Source organism: Elgaria multicarinata, chromosome 8 (assembly GCF_023053635.1).
Source record: "Elgaria multicarinata webbii isolate HBS135686 ecotype San Diego chromosome 8, rElgMul1.1.pri, whole genome shotgun sequence".
NCBI classification, from domain to species: Eukaryota; Metazoa; Chordata; class Lepidosauria; order Squamata; family Anguidae; genus Elgaria; species Elgaria multicarinata.
Window position 1 is genome coordinate 61555472 of NC_086178.1, and position 17893 is coordinate 61573364.

Here is a 17893-nt window from a genome sequence, read left to right on the forward strand (position 1 = left end):
AAAAAAATCAAATCTGTCTGTGAACAGATGCAGGGATGAACGACTCTGCACAATTCATGAATCAAACACGGGACGGATTTCACAAAATCTGGACATCCCTACCCTGTGCATAACAATTTGATGATCAGTAAATATATGTGTATCATGCACTGTATATAGGGTAAGAAACTTTTGACTCCTGAACCCTCTGAGTTGGATCTTTGGGGGGGGGAGAACCCTTTTCCTTGTCTGATAGGCATGATCTCATATCTTGTACCTCCTACTCGCAGCAGCTGCTGATGTGGCAGTTTGTTGGAGGGCTTCCAGTACCAGCACCTACTGCTGAGAGCTGCTGTTTGGGGAATCATGACACCCTTATCAGAATGTGTTGCAAGGCAGTGGCAGAGGCAGGGGTCTGCTAACTCAGCGGTGTGCAGGCCAGGAACGTTTGACTACTTTGTTCTGTCCACACTTTTAAGCCTACTGACCCGATTCACGTTTCCCAGGTGCAGTTATCTTTTGGTTTTATTTTGGTTATCTTTTGGTTTCTATGAATTTTGCAATACTGTCCAAAAAAAAAAAAAAAAAAAAGGAGCACAATGTGTATAAAAAATGCCTATTTTAGATTAAAATGCATATGGAATGTGCATAATAATAATAATAACTTCTTACCTCCTCTCCCTCTGGATTGAGGTGGGGAACAACATTAGATACAAATACCATAAAATACATAAAACTGATTAAAAATATATATAAAACTGATCCAATATTAAAATAACAGTCAAATATCTTAAAATTCGACTGGGTAGGCCTGCTGGAAGAGAACAGTCTTTATAGCCTTCTTGAATCCGAAAAGACTGTTAGGCATTTTAGAACAAATGCACACAAAACTACATATTGTGCTGTAAAATGCACATTTTAATGCATTTTCCCCTTAAATTTGCAGACTGGTGCAGAAATGGGATGGAACGGAGTTATGAATGAATATATGCAAAAGTGATAAGAGATTGGAAATTGGTTGATCTGTCTATCCTTAAGTCAAGGCACACAGTTGCTGAATAGCAACACCTAGCATGGCATCACTGGCCGCCACTATTTACTAAGTAGGTGTGCCAAGCTCCCAGGCCTCTTTGCCACCTTGTGACACCCTCTAGTAAGAGTGTCTGGCCCTCCTTCCCCATGTAGTGGCACTCAGCAGCAGAACAGCATATACTTAGCTGGCACTGATGGCTGGTGGGAGATGGTTATCTGCATGACCTCAGTCTGTTTTTAGTTAGCAAGTTAGTAAGTTTCTTTAAAATACATACAATACTTTAATTCTGACAACATGAATACACTAAATATGTAGATTGCACTATGATTTTTCTTGTTCTAAATCTCAGTAATGAGGATCTGCTGTTCCACAAATACATTTGTTCTTTGCCTTCCTTCCTTTACATGCACATCATTAGTGGATTTAGCCATTGTAACGTATTTTTGTTCCCATCCTTTTATAGCTGGTATATCTTCCGATCTTCAGTACTTTGCATAAAGAACCCTTGCTGCTGTGACTATATATGACCTCAGGGCACTTTAATTAGAGGTGTGGCAATACTGCACTCTGGCCGTTCAAAGCAGTGAATACTGAAGGCATACTAATCAACACACTCCAGATGCATCATGTGTGTGCTCAGAGAACAAAGCTGGCTTGCCTTTGTCTCTTTCCTGGCCCAGCCCTTCTTCAGGATTAACAGCACAATCCTATGCACGGCTAGTTAGAGTTAGTCCCATTGACTTCAATGGTAATTGCCTATAGAATTGTAGACTAAGAAGTCTGGGGAGGGGGTAGATTCTGATGGCCTTGTTGTTCGTTTGGTGATTGCATTTATCACATGAGAGGCTTTCATCACACAGTGTGTGGGACTGTGTTTCCATCTCTCCACAGAGCCACTGCTTGAGTAGAAACTTCCCGAATACTCACCATATTAACTGATAGCTATCAGATCAACTGAATCAACAGGCAAGGGCTGGAAAGGAGCAAGAACAGTAGAGTTTTGCAGCACAATCTGTATTGGTTCAATGAGCATGAATGTATTGTGGAAATACATTAACGTTTGTAAACCACCCAGAGAGCTTTGGCTATAGGGTGGTATATAAAATAAATAAATAAATATAGTCAGTCCAAGAAGCATGCTGTCTAATGACCCCAGTGACTGAGCAAGTTGGTAAGGGAGAAAGTGCTGTCTCATGTGTCCTGGATCCAGATTGTTAGGGCTTTGTACACTGGAACTAAAACATTAAACTTGGCCTGGTAAATGAATAGGCAGCCAGTGCAGTTCCCTCAGCAAAGGAGTTGCATGCTGAGAAGTGCCATACCCTGCATCTGGCTTGCCAGGCTGTCAGGGGTGGGAGCATTGTGATGGTGGGTGGAAGAGCAATTGGTTTCCCTCCACCAGGAATTGGATGGGGGCAGCTCAGGGACCTGGATGGCTGCTCAGAAACCCCATGCACCCTCCTTGGCATTGCGATTACCTGATGCCTCCCCGGGAGAGGGAAAGCACAGGGTTGAGAAGGCAGGTGGTGCCAACCCAGACATCCCTTAGATAAGGTGGAAAATTTTGGTGCAATCTATGTATTTAGTGTATTCATGTTGTCAGAATTAAAATCTGACATCCATCCCTGGGAAAATTTTGGAGCAGATTATAAAGAAGTCAATCTGTAAACACCTTGAAATCAATGCAGTGATTACTAGAAGCCAACATGGATTTGTCAGGAACAAATCCTGTCAGTCTAATTTGATCTCATTTTTTGATAGGGTAACCTCCCTTGTGGACTGTGGGAATGTGGTGGACAAAGCTTTTGGCAAAGCTTTTGACAAAGTACCACATGACATTCTGATTAACAAACTAGCTAAAAGTGGGCTAGATGGAACAACTATTAGGTGGATTCACAGTTGGCTACAGAATCGGACTCAAAGAGTACTTATCAATGGAACCTTCTCAAACTGGGGAGAGGCAACGAGTGGGGTGCCGCAGGGCTCGGTCCTGGGCCCAGTGCTCTTCAACATTTTTATTAATGATTTGGATGAGGAGGTGCAGGGAATGCTTATCAAATTTGCAGATGACACAAAATTGGGTGGGATAGCTAATACCCTGGAAGACAGAAACAAACTTCAAAGTGATCTTGATAGGCTGGAGTGCTGGGCTGAAAACAACAAAATGTAATTTAATAGGGATAAATGCCAAGTTCTACATCTAGAAAATAGAAACCAAATGCACAGTTACAACATGGGGGATACTTGGCTCAGCAATACTACAAATGAGAAGGTTCTTGGAATTGTTGTGGATCACAAGCTGAATATGAGCCAACAGTGCGATATGGCTGCAAGAAAGGCAAATACTATTTTGGGCTGCATTAATAGAAGTATAGCTTCCAAATCACATGAGGTACTGGTTCCCCTCTATTCGGCCCTGGTTAGGCCTCATCTAGAGTATTGTGTCCAGTTCTGGGCTCCACAATTCAAGAAGGATGCAGCCAAGCTGGAGCGTGTTCAGAGCAGGGCAACCAGGATGATCAGGGGTCTGAAAACAAAGACCTATGAAGAGAGACTGAAAGAACTGGGCATGTTTAGCCTGGAGAAGAGAAGATTGAGGGGAGACATGATAGCACTCTTCAAATACTTAAAAGGTTGTCACACAGAGGAGGGCCAGGATCTCTTCTCAATCCTCCCAGAGTGCAGGACACGGAATAACGGGCTCAAGTTAAAGGAAGCCAGATTCCAGCAGGACATCAGAAAAAACTTCCTGACTGTTAGAGCAGTACGACAATGGAATCAGTTACGTAGGGAGGTTGTGGGCTCTCCCATACTAGAGGCCTTCAAGAGGCAGCTGGACAGCCATCTGTCAGGGATGCTTTAGGGTGGATTCCTGCATTGAGCAGGGAGGGAGTTGGACTCAATGGCCTTGTAAGCCCTTTCCAACTCTGCTATTCTATGATTCTATGAAAGTATTGTATGTATTTTACAACCTTGGGCAGCGTAAAAAAATAAAAGAATATTGCATAGTTCTGGTTAAGAACATGGCAGAGCACAAAATACTATTGGTGAACCACCATCTACCGCTATGCTGTCCTTCTTCCCCATTCGGGATTGTCTTTGATGCCACTGGTTCTGCCACCCCTGCCACCCCCTCACTTTCCTGCCCACTGCCGCTGCTTCTCCTCCAAATCCCATTTCTCTCAATCTGCTGCTTCCCCTCCCCACCCGGCTTCTTTCTACGACCGTGTTCACCTCAGGAGCAAGTCTACCAGCTTCCTGCTTCCTTGCTGCTGAGCTGAGCATGGTGGTGGGAAGAAGTGGCAGCAGAAGCAGTGGTGGGGCTGAGAATAATAGAATAATAGAATAGTAGAGTTGGAAGGGGCCTATAAGACCATCAAGTCCAATCCCCTGCTCAATGCAGGAATCCACCTAAAAGCATCCCAGAGAATGTGGGAGGCAGGGATCTTGGAGGGTGCACCCAAGAGCCTGCTTCTGTTACTGGGAATCAGAGCAATTGGAAATCTGAGAACAATGCTATTTTGCCAACATCAAAACGCCAACAGAAAAAAAAAGTAAGATAGAAGGATGTAGTTTCTCTTTAAAAAATAAAATGTATGTGATTCTCTGCACCTTGGAAAGCCAGATAGATATTGCTTTGCAGATTTTGTCTAGAAATAAAGAAAGAATAATTCCTATAATGCAGCAGATTACAATTTTGTCCCTTAAGGAAGCATAATGAAGAGGATGCCAGAGTCCCTCTTTAAAGCTGTATTACTCTTGTCTCCCTATAAAGGCTTATGATGACAATGTACCAATGCTACAATACTTTATGACCACAGAGAGCCTGGGAATGCAAGGGGGAAAATATCTATATAATAATTTGTGGAATGCAATAAGCAGCCAAGTGCTGGAGGCAAGTTGGGTCAGTTGTAAATCTGAGATTCTACGCATTGCTTTCATTTCCAATTTATGATGGGGAGGGGGGTCTGCATGGCAGTAATTCCTCCTTCCTGATGTTCATTACTAGCATGGGGAGAAAATTATGAACATGAGTAATGTGTCAAGCAGAATAAAAGCCCAAACAACAAACCAAAAACAAACCATAAACTGAAGATGACTTCTGCTTGGCCATTCGTCCAAATGAAGTTGAAAGAACAGATGAAATTTGAAAATTTCAATATTCAGATTTGACTTTTAGAATTTTGAACCTATACAGAAGTTGCTTTTAAAATTCTAGTTTCAAATGTATTAAACAACTGCAACCACCACCATCACTGCCCTATAATTTATCAGTAATAAATTTTATTATTTAACTGTTAGATTATTTAGTTTAATGAATGAAAGTATCAGGCAGACACATTCAATAGTATTATACCCTGTTCTTTCTAAAATTCTTATATCTGACACTATTCATAACTGGAACTACTAGGAGAAAATAATAGCTATATATAGATTAAATTTTGGACAGTCAACAAATGTCCAACTAATTAATCAAATTACTCCAGGTGATTTCTAAAATAGATTGAGCAGGTCAGCCATTTCTAGTGCACTCTAGGATAATCCTTAAATGAACTACTGGATCAGGTGAAAGTCTCCAAAAAATATGCACTTTTATCTGGCTTCATCCAGGAAGAAAGCAGCTGGATAGGGCGCAGTGGTCGGAAATTACTCAGAGCATTTACTGAGCCTTTGTCCACATCTATGAACCAATCACCTAGTTAAGATCTTGACATGCACACTTTGGGATTAGTGAGTACATGTACCATGCTTGAGATTCATCATTTAAGTCAATGTATAACTTGTCTTGATTTTATGATTGAATATATTCAGTGCAATGAAAGTCACATTTATGCACAAAACCATAAATACAATGAACTGGTTTCATTTTTCACAGCTTTAAGATCTAATAACATGTGTGAGTTATTTCCCCCTATAGGGAAATCATGCTCCTATATGTAAAGCATAATGGATGGTGTGATCCTAAGAAAGACGCAAATGAAGTTTATCTTATGGGTTAAGGTGTCCCCCTGTCTTCTGGAAATCTCTGTTTTATTCCTGCATTAGTAGGCATGAACATTAATACTTTCTGTTTTGCACATTTGTCATGCAACTGACAGTACGCATTGCCATGAATGCAAAAGGTTAACATGAAATGAAAAATGTCAATATGAAATATGTGTGACCTTCACATCTCAACACCTCCTGCCTGAATGTCCAACTGCTGATTTGCCAACATGTTGTTTAAATACAGTTAAAACATAAGCTCTTCCCTTTCTGCATGATGGAAGGAACTGATACCTGTTGCAGATCTTCCGCTGTTCGTTTGTCTCCTCCTGTGGCATCCTTATAAGGCAAAATAAAGAGTTCGGCAGATGTGGGTAAACCTGGCAGGATTGCCACCAAAATGTTTTTGCTGGAAATACCTGTTGCCTAGTATGCAGAAAGAAAAGGTGACAGTAAACTGGGTTGGCACCACAAGCTTGCTCTGTGTGACTAAAATCGCCTTGAAATGCCTGATTTCAGGGGGCAGGGAGGGGAATCACAGGCCTTTGTTCTGATTCCCCCAGAATAGCCTTCCCCATCCTAGTGCCCTCCAGATGTCATAGACTACAGCTTCTATCATCCCATGCCATTGGCCATGCAGGCTGGGACTGATTGGAGTTGTAATCCAAAACATCTGGAGAGCACCAGGTTGGGAAGGCTGCATCAGACCAACAAGAAGCAGCTTCTCCTATAAATGCCCCCTTGACTATTTATTTAAATGGAAGAAAACATATTAAATCTGGAAAAACTTCCTAGCTTAACTGATATATGAATTGGATATAGGTTGCTGTTTTTTCACCACATAGTTCTCATTGTCCCATTAAAGCCACAACCAATCTGAAGAAAAAATATTACTTTCTTTCCAATTTTCACTATATTAAATACTGAAATGTAAAGTTATTAAAATTGGAGGGGAACCTTTAAACCTGAACCCTGAGACCCATTTTGCATCTCATATTCACATCCTAACCCTCAAATTCAGTTGCGTTCAAATCTACATCTTGCCAAATAGCCCACTTTCAATATCTAGTCTTTGGTAAGCGATCTGTTTTTCCCCATATGCATTTCTCAGCAGGCAATTTTCACAGCTGGTAAAGGAGCTTATTTTTAACTGCTGTGTTTTCCATTGAGTAAAAGAGAGAGAGAGAGAGAGAGAGAGAGAGAGAGAGAACAAGTGATCAGTGTTTTAATGAATACCATCGCTTATGCTCATGGCATTAGCTTACCTGTGAAGAAAAAGAATTAATGCACATAAATAGCAGGAAACAAAATCGCAGCCTGCACACTGGTATTTACTAAAATCGATATGGAAATCGAAATATGGAAAGCAAAACAAAAAGAATGGTAGGCATCAAACTACCCCTTTGATGCCAACAACTAGTTCAGAATGCCAAAGGAGGGAATTTTAGATGCTCACACACAGATTTAGGGTGTAATACTTTAAGTGTTTAGATGTTGTAAAAAAGACTTTTTTTCTGTCTAAACATGCAGAGAATTACACCCTAACTTTGGGAACCCACCTACTAACAAACCTGTTTATATCACTTGATCCAGGTTGCTGCCTGCATTGTCCTTTGATGTTGACAAGGTACCCAACATGGGCCTTCATATTCATACTATACATATTTCCCCCCATCATCTCAGGAATCTGCCCCAGGAATGTGGAGCAGAGGCAGACAGTGGAAATGCACTTCTTTTGATGCAGCACATTGGTAGGCAGTTATGACAGCATTTTGAACAGGCAGAATGGGATGGTCTCCTGGTAAGATGTGCGTCTTTACATGTATATATATATATATATATATATATATATATATATATATATATATATATCTCCCATCTGAGCACTGGAAGCATTCAGAGTCACTTTGCCCAGAATCTAGCAAAGCCTAACACCGGGCCTGCTTCTGGATCCATTAGAAGAAAAGAATTTTGTTTCTACAACATTTTCTGTTTACATCAATCTGATGACATAATAGATTCACTAAAGTGTAGTGAGGCCTAACTGGTGTCCCCTATGCCAGGGGTGGCAGAAGGTGGCTCTCCAGATGCTTTAGACTTCAATTCCCAGAAGCTCCTGTCAGCATGGCCAATGGTCAGGTAAACTGGGAGTTGAAGTCCAAACCATCTGGAGATGTATTTTCTCTCTCCCCCCCACCCCACCCTACATCATTGTTGTCACTTTTGTATTTCAAATCTGAAGTACCAGTCAGAGCATGATTTGCTCAGACAGAAATTCAGTGGGTCCACAGTACCCCATGTCTAGCCTTTCTCTCCCTCCCTCCCTTCCTCTGTGTGTGTGTGTGTGTGTGTGTGTGTGTGTGTGTGTGTGTGTGCAGTATTTGGAAATATTACTTGAATTATGGGAGGGGAAATTTATTTCTGTATTGAAAAAATGGAGGAGTTCTGGGGGGCAAAAAAACCACCACCATTTGGAGGGGGTGTTTTCAGAATTATACTCAATCCCACGTTTGCTTTGTCCACACAAAAACATCAATCAATTTTGATGGAAATGCACCACCAGTAGTACAGACCTGTAAATTACTTCCCCAAAAATGTTATTTTGTACAACGGGTCCCAGTACTCTTTTGATCTGTGTTGTGGAACACTTACTCTGTAGAGAAAATGTGTCACAGAATGTGCATTTCAGTTTTATATTCCATTGCTAAGCAAAGGCAGCTGGGGTGATTAATGAACTGCATTATCACATCTCAGGCACAGGACAGCCCGCAGTGACCCAGAAAGCCTTGCTACTACTGTTTGAATGTTACCGCAGACATGGACAAAATGCTAGACTGAAGCAGCATAAACTAAAGGGGAAATTAGATGAAGACACCAAACTGCATATTTAAACTGCTTGTCTCTAGCTACAAAATAAATAGAAGTTCACATATTTAACATGGTGCAAAAGAGAATCACCTTGGCATTGATTTAAGAACAATACTGATGTGACTAGTTTCCAAGGAAGGAGGGAAGGAAGGAAGGAAGGAAGAGGTAGGTGTGTCTATGTGCGCGTGTGTGCTGGGGGTGTTTTCCGTAAATTAAATTATGGACAGTTTGTGCAAATTCATAGGGGAGTTTCTGCAAATTATTCCTATGTATCAAATTGGATCACAGAAGCGTTCCTACAGGCATCTATTTCAAAAGCAGGTACTGGACACAGACAGGAATGCATGATCAGTACTCCTTTTCCCTGCTTACCTCCACCAGAGCTGCCTTGATGACTCGGCCAATGTCCCGTCTCCACTCAGGAATGTCTGGATTGTATTCGTCCAGATTTGGAGAGAAGGATAACCGAAGAGACTGAAATTGCTCTAGGAAAAATAGAATGATGGTGCTATTATGCGTGAAAACTCCTGAGACGTGGCTACTGAATTTTTAAAATGTGCTTGGCTTTCTAATCAATTAGATTGATGTGCATATTAGACAACACAGCTTGATTAACATTCTGATCCTATAACTTGGTGTGCCAAAAAATAATTGCTTAGAATTGGATGTACGAATTGTTCAATCAGAACAACATTACTAACCATGATGATATACCACTGTGGCAGGCCGGGCAGGCATATACATATATATGTACACATATATATTCTAGAACTTAATTGTTCACATGCCAGGGTAAATAAAAATGAATACACATTTAAAGAAAATGCTGGTAACAGCCTGAAAATTGTATGTATCCAGGTATGCAGGACCTTTTGCAACCCTGGTTGCTGGTGCTAAAACAGCATTGAAAGGGGACATGCTGAGTCCACCGAATGTGGTCAGCCAGATTTTTAACTATAATAAATAAGCCAATGGGTAACACGATGCTCTTTTGATGTGATCACTGGGGGTGTAGCAAGGCTCTTTATTTATTTAGCTAGCTATCAGTTTGTTTATTTGTTTTACCTAAACTGCAAGTTGCTCATGGAAAAATAATAATCTGAAAAGATGATCACAGGTCCCTTTCGGAAAGGTACAGTGGTACATCCAACCACAATCTGGACCAAAAGAGAGGCATCAGATCCATAGTAGCTGTCCATGGAGGCTGGTGGTTCCAATTTCAGTGGGGCTGTGAATGTATTCTGGGGGTTTAGTCAGAACTAGCGAAAACTCTAAAGGAGCTGTCCAAAGTCCTGAACCAATTTTGGGGGGTCGGGTTCAGCACCTTGAAGAGCTCCTTTAGAGTTTTGGCTGCTTCTGACTGAAACTCAGAATGGATTCAAGCCCCACCAAAATCAGAGGCACTAGCATCCACTGGTAGCTGTATGAATCACTCCTTGGGTGTCTATCTTTGCATCAGAGGCACCACGAGGTTTAAGGAGCCCTGACAAGTTGCCTTCTGGGGCTTCCCACTCTCGTGGCCACTTTTGTTGCCATGCTGCTGACCTCCCCTCTCCACTATGCCATGCTGCTGACCTCCACACGGTGGCGTATGTCACCACTATGTTTCCCCCATTGGTTGTGAACCCTCCAAAGCAGCATCTGATTGGTTCAGCTCACTGCCACTCTGACAAGTGGAGAAATGCTTTAATTTAAAATGGTACAAGGCTGCAGCCTTGACCAGCTGGCCCAGAACGTTCCATTACAGGCTTGCTATCACTGGTCTACCACCATCACTGCCTATCTGGAGTCATTTAGGGGTGGGGCAGCAGATTGAGGGATCCTTGACCTGTGCCCCATGGTAAATTGTTTTTAGCCCTTTACATTGTATTAATTTATTATTATTATTTTGTTTAAAAGTGTTAGACTATTATTTTGTATTTTGTAGTGTTATGAATTGTTGTAAACTGCCCAGAGAGCTTTGGCTATGAGATGGTATAGAAATGAAATTATTATTATTATTATTATTATTATTATTATTATTATTATTATTCACATCAGTCAATGGCATCACATCAAAAAAACTGTACAGAAAACCTTCAGAAACTGGGCCTACCAAATTACATCTGCACCAACGTCTAGAAAGCAATCATACTTAAAACATGTTCAATAGTCAGGAAATCCCTGAATCAGTAAAAGACAGCATGACTTGGCAAAGCCCATTATGTTCATGTAGAAAAAACTGCCATGAGCAAAAAAGGAGAGAATAATAATGATGATGATGATGATGATGATGATGATGATAATACATTACTATGCTGTAGCTGCATTTTTCCATTCACAGAATTGTGCCACTTAAAGCCTGTGAACACAAGCCATATCCAGTGTCACACACAGAGAGAATAAACTCTTAAGGTAGCTAAGTCTGAAGCCTTATTGGTGTTAGGCATCAACCCACTGAGGCTGCTTTTCGTCAGACAGATACCTCATTTGCATGAGTTGCTCTGCCATTTCCCCCCTTCTGCATCTCCCCCAAATACCGGCATCTTCCGTGGCAATTAGGACATTTGTCTTTTGAAAGATGCAAATGAATCATTCCAAAACATCCCTCAAAATAAGAGAGGCAGCATGGCTATTACTTTAAAGTGCTAAACAGCAGGGTAACCTAGACTGGAGGTTGAAGAAAAACATTTCCCATTGCTCAGCATTTGAAATACAGGGATGGGGAATCCTATGCAAGTTAGAGATCAGTTTTGCAGGAGCTCTGAGAGAACTTCATTTACATTTTTAGCTCAAATTTCTCTCTCTCACTGAAATAACCTTGGGAACATTGAATGGGGGAGATGCAAATGCCAAGCGCACTTGACCAGAAAATCAATTTTGTTCCATGTGGGAAAAATAGCTGAAAGTATCTATACTCCACACACTAGATCTAACATCCCAGCTGTGCTTCTCATACATGTGTATCCTATCTTTTCTGCTTTTGACTTCTGTAACTTAGCCAACTGTTCAGTGTGATGCCACTAAGGTGGGAATCTGGCCCCAACTCTTCAGTGCTGTGTAGCTAGGGATGGACGAACGAGCAATATTTGAGAGAGCTAGGATTCTCCAAACACCATCTCACTGCTTGTCTCCTGCCCAATTCCTGTTCGCATTTACAATTGGTGCTCACTCTGCGCACATCGGAAACTCACGCAAATTGAGAGTAATCAGATGGGAGAATTGCGCCTTTTCCCACATTTGCACAAATTTCTTGGTGTGTGTAACTTTCCTTCATAGGCAAATGTGTTCAAATTGAATGGGGAATTGGAAATGAGACGAATGTGAGCATGCATTTGACAATTTACGAATATTTTTGATGGATATGGACTCACATTTGAAGCTTTGAGCGGAGCATGTCCACATGTTTCGGGAACAAAAGCTAAGTTCTCATGCATCCCTGTTTGTAGCATGTTTTTCTGTTTAATGAGGTCTAGGCCCATTGTGTCGTGATCAAGGTGACGCAGGGCCCACATTGCTGTGGTGTTAGGTTTTGGCATTGGGACTCAGGATGTACTGAGGTTAAGGAAACAGAATGAGGAGGGGCTTGGGTGTTGTGTTTCCTGGAACCAAGAGTATTCTTGAGGCTAAATTTGCATCATGAACATAAAGGACTTTTTAAATTATTATTATTTCAGGTCCTTGCAGCTCCACAGAACTCTACCGAAAGAGAGGATGCAGTGTTCCTTCTTGCAGTGTCCCTTCTTGATTGATCTGGCAGAAATACTTCAATTTAATTTATTTATTTGCAACATTTCTATACTGCCCTGCACCTAAACAGATTACACAGGAGTGAACAATAAAAAGGGGGAACAATTAAACATATTAAAAAAACATATTAAGAAATTTGTAAAAAAGAATACCAATAATAATAATAAAAACATGGCTGGTCAATCAAGGAAGACTTCTTGAAATAAAAAATGTCTTCAGAAGGCACCAAAAATAACTCAGTGTTGTTGCTGCCTGCCTGAGATAGAGCTAGAACACACTGAACACTCCACTCCAGGTGGACTCCAATCAGAACATAGGTCCATGTAGAACCATCTGGAGCAGCCCATTTGATTATCTTGGTGACATCAGTAATATCCTGCCACTCTGCCAAAAATGGCATTCAAAATGACTAACAATATCATCCAGATTAAAAACAGAATTTAATTAAGAATCTTACTTAAAACATATCACAAAAACAAATAGATTACAAAAACAATGAAAAACACAACAGAGAAAGAAATAAGCAATTCCAAACCCTTTAAAAACCCTTCAGCCACAAAGCAGCCTAAATGCCAATGGGCTTCCTAAATAAAAAGGACAACAGAGAGGAGGCCAACCTAACCCCACCCCACCCCAGCAGAAAGTTCCAGAGCCTGGGAGCAACCACTGAGAAGTCCTTCCCTCACATCCGCATCAAGTCTGCCTCTGATGGGGGCAGGACTGAAAGAAGAACCTCTCCCAAAGTTCTTAAAAGCCAGTTAGGTTTGTAAGGGAGAAGGATGACTTACAGGTAGCCTGGTCCCAAGCTGTAGGGGGGTTGTACATCATCGAATTGTCTCCGGAAACTGACTGGTAGCCAGTGAAGCTGTTGTAACAACAGAGTCACATGCTCCCTGTAACAGGCCCTGGTCAACAGTCTAGCCACAGCATTCTGGACCATCTGAAGTTTCTGAAAAGTTTTCAAAAGCAGCCCCACATACGACATGTTATAGCAGTCATCCTACCATGCAAGTTTTTATCCTCTTCATATCCTGTCAGCCCCCTTTCTCTGAGTTTTGGGGAGAGCACCCATGCTAGTCTGAGGAATGAAACAATAGAAGGGAAGAGGACATGGCTCACCATACACTGCAATCGTCTTAGTGTCCTGCAGAATGGCATTTCCTGCAGAAACCTGCACAGTGATAGTGTTCATTCCTTCTGCAGAGAAGGTAAAGGCGATGCTCCCTTCCAGGGTAATCAATGGCTGGAAAGGCACAAGAAGGGAATGGAGAAGTTACTTAATGCTGTTGTTTTCCTTATTTTCAACTGCACAGAGAGTCAGGTTTCTCCTAAACCTGTTACTGAAAATAGACCTGGATAAAGATGCCCAATATGGTTGGCCCGGAGAAGGAAAACAGAGAAATACTGTCCATTAAAATGTTTTTCCCCACCAGGATACCTAGAAGCAACAATATGGATGGGATTAATAGAGCAACTAATGACAGGATGATCCATCTTGAAAACCCTCTAATACAATATCACATAATCCAACTCACTGTGGGCTGAGTTGGGCCAGATAGCAGAAGAAGTCCGGGGGGGGGCAGCCAATGAAAGCTCATCAACCTCTATCCCCCATTGGATTCTTCCAATATCCTTACATAGGAATGGCACAGGCATCTGGCTGTGGCTCAAGGCCAGGCAAGAAGTCACCAGCTCAGGCCCTCAGATGCCAGTGTGTGGATCCCCCTGCTTGTCCAATTCAACGTATGCCAAGTCAGGCAAGTATATGGCCATCCGATCTCTTGCCAAGCTGCCATTCTGTGTAAATGAAGGATTGGTCCATTTATGCCTGTAATCTTGCATAAATAGCTGCTTTACAGTTGCCATTTGTGCAAACAGGCCTTCATACATTGCTCTCCAGGTGCCTGCAGACTGCCTCATGGCTTGCCACGGCTGGTCAGTGGGCATCTGACAAGCGGCACATGACCTGGACTAGGGTGAGTTCATTCATCCCTATACCTACTCCTGAGCTGCAGTCAAACTCTTCCACTGAACATTTCAGTGGACAGCTCCACACAACTCAGCATCTTTGTTTGTAGTTGCAGGAGTCAGTTCCTCCCTAATATTTCAGAAAAGAGGGCCAAGACTCATGAATTAGCAGGGCACCATTTTAGATATAAGTAATCACGAAGGCCACAGAAGTGAAATAAATAGCTGTGATTTTGTACTCAGACAGACATAGATGGAGCTATTTTACATGAGGATTCCTTTCTCACCTAGTCTCACAATAATCAGAGGGGAACATCATTTGTATTTCCGTTTTATTGAAGGGTAATGAAGGTCAAAATGACCCCTGGCTGCAAACTGATAAAAAGATAGGTTCATTAAGTCTCTGCAAAAGTGCTTAAGACCAATCTGTTCAATTAGTGGCAAAGCACTTCAGATTCCCTGTTTCAGATCAGCAACACATATTTAACAGTTATGCAGTAACTTCTTTGGCACAAGTAAGAAGAATGTTTCCCCACAGGTGGCATGAACAGAGGTAAAGACTAAAGGGCATAAAAGCTGGGAAAGAAAGTGAGAGGAGACTGCAACAAAGAGGGGAATGAATAGCAAAAGAATGAAAAAGAAACAAAAGAAGGACCCTTTCATAAGGCACCCTCCATATTAAAAAAATAATTGTAGATCATATTCTGTAAATAAATAAATTAAAATCATGTATTATATTTGCCACTTAATTAATTTACCTAGTCATTCAGTGGCAGCCACCAGTAGAGTCCACAAGTGTATCCACCCCACCCCACAACAATCCTCTGAAATCATGCTACATCAGGATACAGCATCATTCCAAGTGAGGCATTATAGGTTTAAATGGCCATCACTTGTAGCTCTGCCACTGCTGAATGTGGTGTTTCCCCAAATTGCTGAAGGTGGTATTTCCTTTTCATTGCCTACAAATCGAGCAGTGTGGAGATCTCCTTCAGGTCAACCTGGATACCCATCAACAACCAAATGAAGCCAAAGACCGTTTGCTTTAAACTAAACATTATTCTATGGCTTATAGCAGTAAAAAGGCCCAAAACAGAGACAGATAAGGAGAAAGTGTTAGGTTTAAGATGATGGGGTGATGCAAAGACAATTCTGTATATACTTTTAAGGGTTTGTTTGGCCACTACAAAGTTAGCTGCACAAATGCTGCCAAGGCATCTGATGACAATAGTAAGCTGTTAGCAAAGGCAGACAACACTATGTGCCATCACTACTACACATATTACCATTGATCAGAGTTCACAATGCTCTTTTCATCATTCACTGGTCAAGATGGGGTTTACATCAAGGAATCTGATATAAGTGGAGCATTCTGTGGAGGGCTGGCACCAAGGCTAGACATAGTTGGGCACTGGCTGAGGGCCCAAACCAGAGCAGGGGGCCACTGGACATGCTCCTCCTCTTCACCACTGCAACCTGCCTGCTCACCTGCCTCTTCTTCTGGCCAAGACCATGGTGGTGGTGAGAAGAAGCAGCAGCAGGTGCCAATGCCTACTTGCTCACTGGCTCAAGAAAGCAAATGGTAGCAATGAAGAAAAAAGAGGATGAGGAGCAATATGCATTGGTGACTGTGATAGTGAGGAAGTAGACTCCTTGAGGGTGAGGAAGAGGGCCCACATTGAGGGTGACTTGCCCAAGGGCCCTCCAAAAACTGGGGCTGGCACTGACTCAGTGCAACCCCCTGGGCTGAGCATTCGATAGATGAAGACTCAGTCCTGCTATGGTCGTTTCTCCTCACTCCCTAGCACACATGATGAACAATTGATTATGTACTGGTTAAGGTTTTTCTAACACAAAAATGAGGGAGCAGAAAGGGTGGGAAGCAGGATATATTTGCATATTCTTTTATGCTAAATACTGTCCGTAGGCAGGGAAATGTACTGTATGTTATTTCACTTCTCCTAGCATGTGGTAATGAGGCATTCTTGAAGATTAACAGCGTAAATGAGAATTTTGTCTGGGTTTAGCATTTTGAAAGAGTAGGTGTTGGGACTCTTGGCAAACATTCCTTTTTATTAGTCGTAAAGAGCACACAGACTAGAAAATCCAGCTTCAAACCCTGGAGCTGTGCAAAGAGATCAGCAGCCAAACTCAAAACTTTATCTCTGAAGTCTAGGTCTGTAACATGAGTTTTTTAAAAACAACAACAACAACAACAACAACAACCAAAAACCTGCATTTTACATAAGGAAACGAAGTGGGGAGGAGGGACACCCCCAAACTTGGAATCTTTGATAATCTGTCACTGTGCAGTTTTCTCAGTTTGATCTCTTCAGCCGTGTCCAATGGGGGATTAGTGATTTGCATAAGATGCAAATTAGGCCTAAACAGAGACAGTTAAGCAAGTTTATATTAAAAACGCTGATTTGCAACTTAAAAGTGCTGAGAATTGCTCTCTGTTATTTGCAGTGTCCTGTAATCTGTTCCTCGGGAGAATTCACAAGCCCCATGGTAATGTTATTATGTCATGATTTAACAATTAATTTTGTGGCATGAAATACAGACCTCAGTGTTGTTTCCGAACCACCAGATATAAGTTAGGGTTCCAACTTGACTGGGCCACAGTACTGCCGTGGCATTAACTTCTTTGTTCTTTGTTGTTACAAATGGCAGTGACAAATGGACATGTTCCAAAGGGCCTGGAAACAAGGAAGAATGGGAAAAAATATGTACATTCGACTAGTTTTATGTATTAATATTCCCGTCGCATCATCTCTCTTTCTCCCTAGTTTCAGTAAGGGCTGAGGGCTACATCATACATAATCTTATTTCAATTTTGGCTGCAATCCTTTGTGTGCTTATTTCGGAGTAAGCCCCACTGAACTCACTGGACCTATTAGTTAGTAAACAAGCATAGTCCTGGGCTATAAATGACTTCCATAATGGCTTTTTTGTGAATCCTAACTGTAGATTTCATCATGTGATGATTGAACACATGCTACACTCAAACTAGGAAGTCATGGCCAATCACAGCTTTGTAGCACATGAAATTGCAATGAATTATACGTGAAGTGTCATTATACATCATGATCTACACATGGAATTCATACACAGAATGTTCTGAACCAGCCCTGATCCATATAACCATGTTTTTTCAACATACATCCTAGTTTAGAACCCATGCAAAGGTTGTTCAGCACAAGCACACATTGCAACTGGACTCTGAGCCAAACTACATGTTATACTAAATAAGTATCATGTAGCTGGCAGCTTTTTCTTTAATTAATGGTGTAAGTGGGAGTGGCCCCAATCTGGCTCAGGAACACTGCA

The 17893-nt window shown here is 41.6% G+C and overlaps 1 protein-coding gene across 1 annotated transcript in view; it reads right to left on the reverse strand.

The window, feature by feature from the left end:
* SORCS1 (sortilin related VPS10 domain containing receptor 1) overlaps window positions 1–17893 on the reverse strand; it is a 457816-nt gene that overhangs the window by 12597 nt on the left and 427326 nt on the right. Inside the window, exons 20-23 of the mRNA XM_063131568.1 lie at window positions 17129–17262; window positions 13715–13838; window positions 9239–9351; window positions 6293–6424 (exon numbers count right to left, since the gene is read on the reverse strand). Of these exons, the coding sequence (XP_062987638.1) occupies window positions 6293–6424; window positions 9239–9351; window positions 13715–13838; window positions 17129–17262 (503 nt within the window). The remainder of the gene's footprint in view (window positions 1–6292; window positions 6425–9238; window positions 9352–13714; window positions 13839–17128; window positions 17263–17893) is intronic.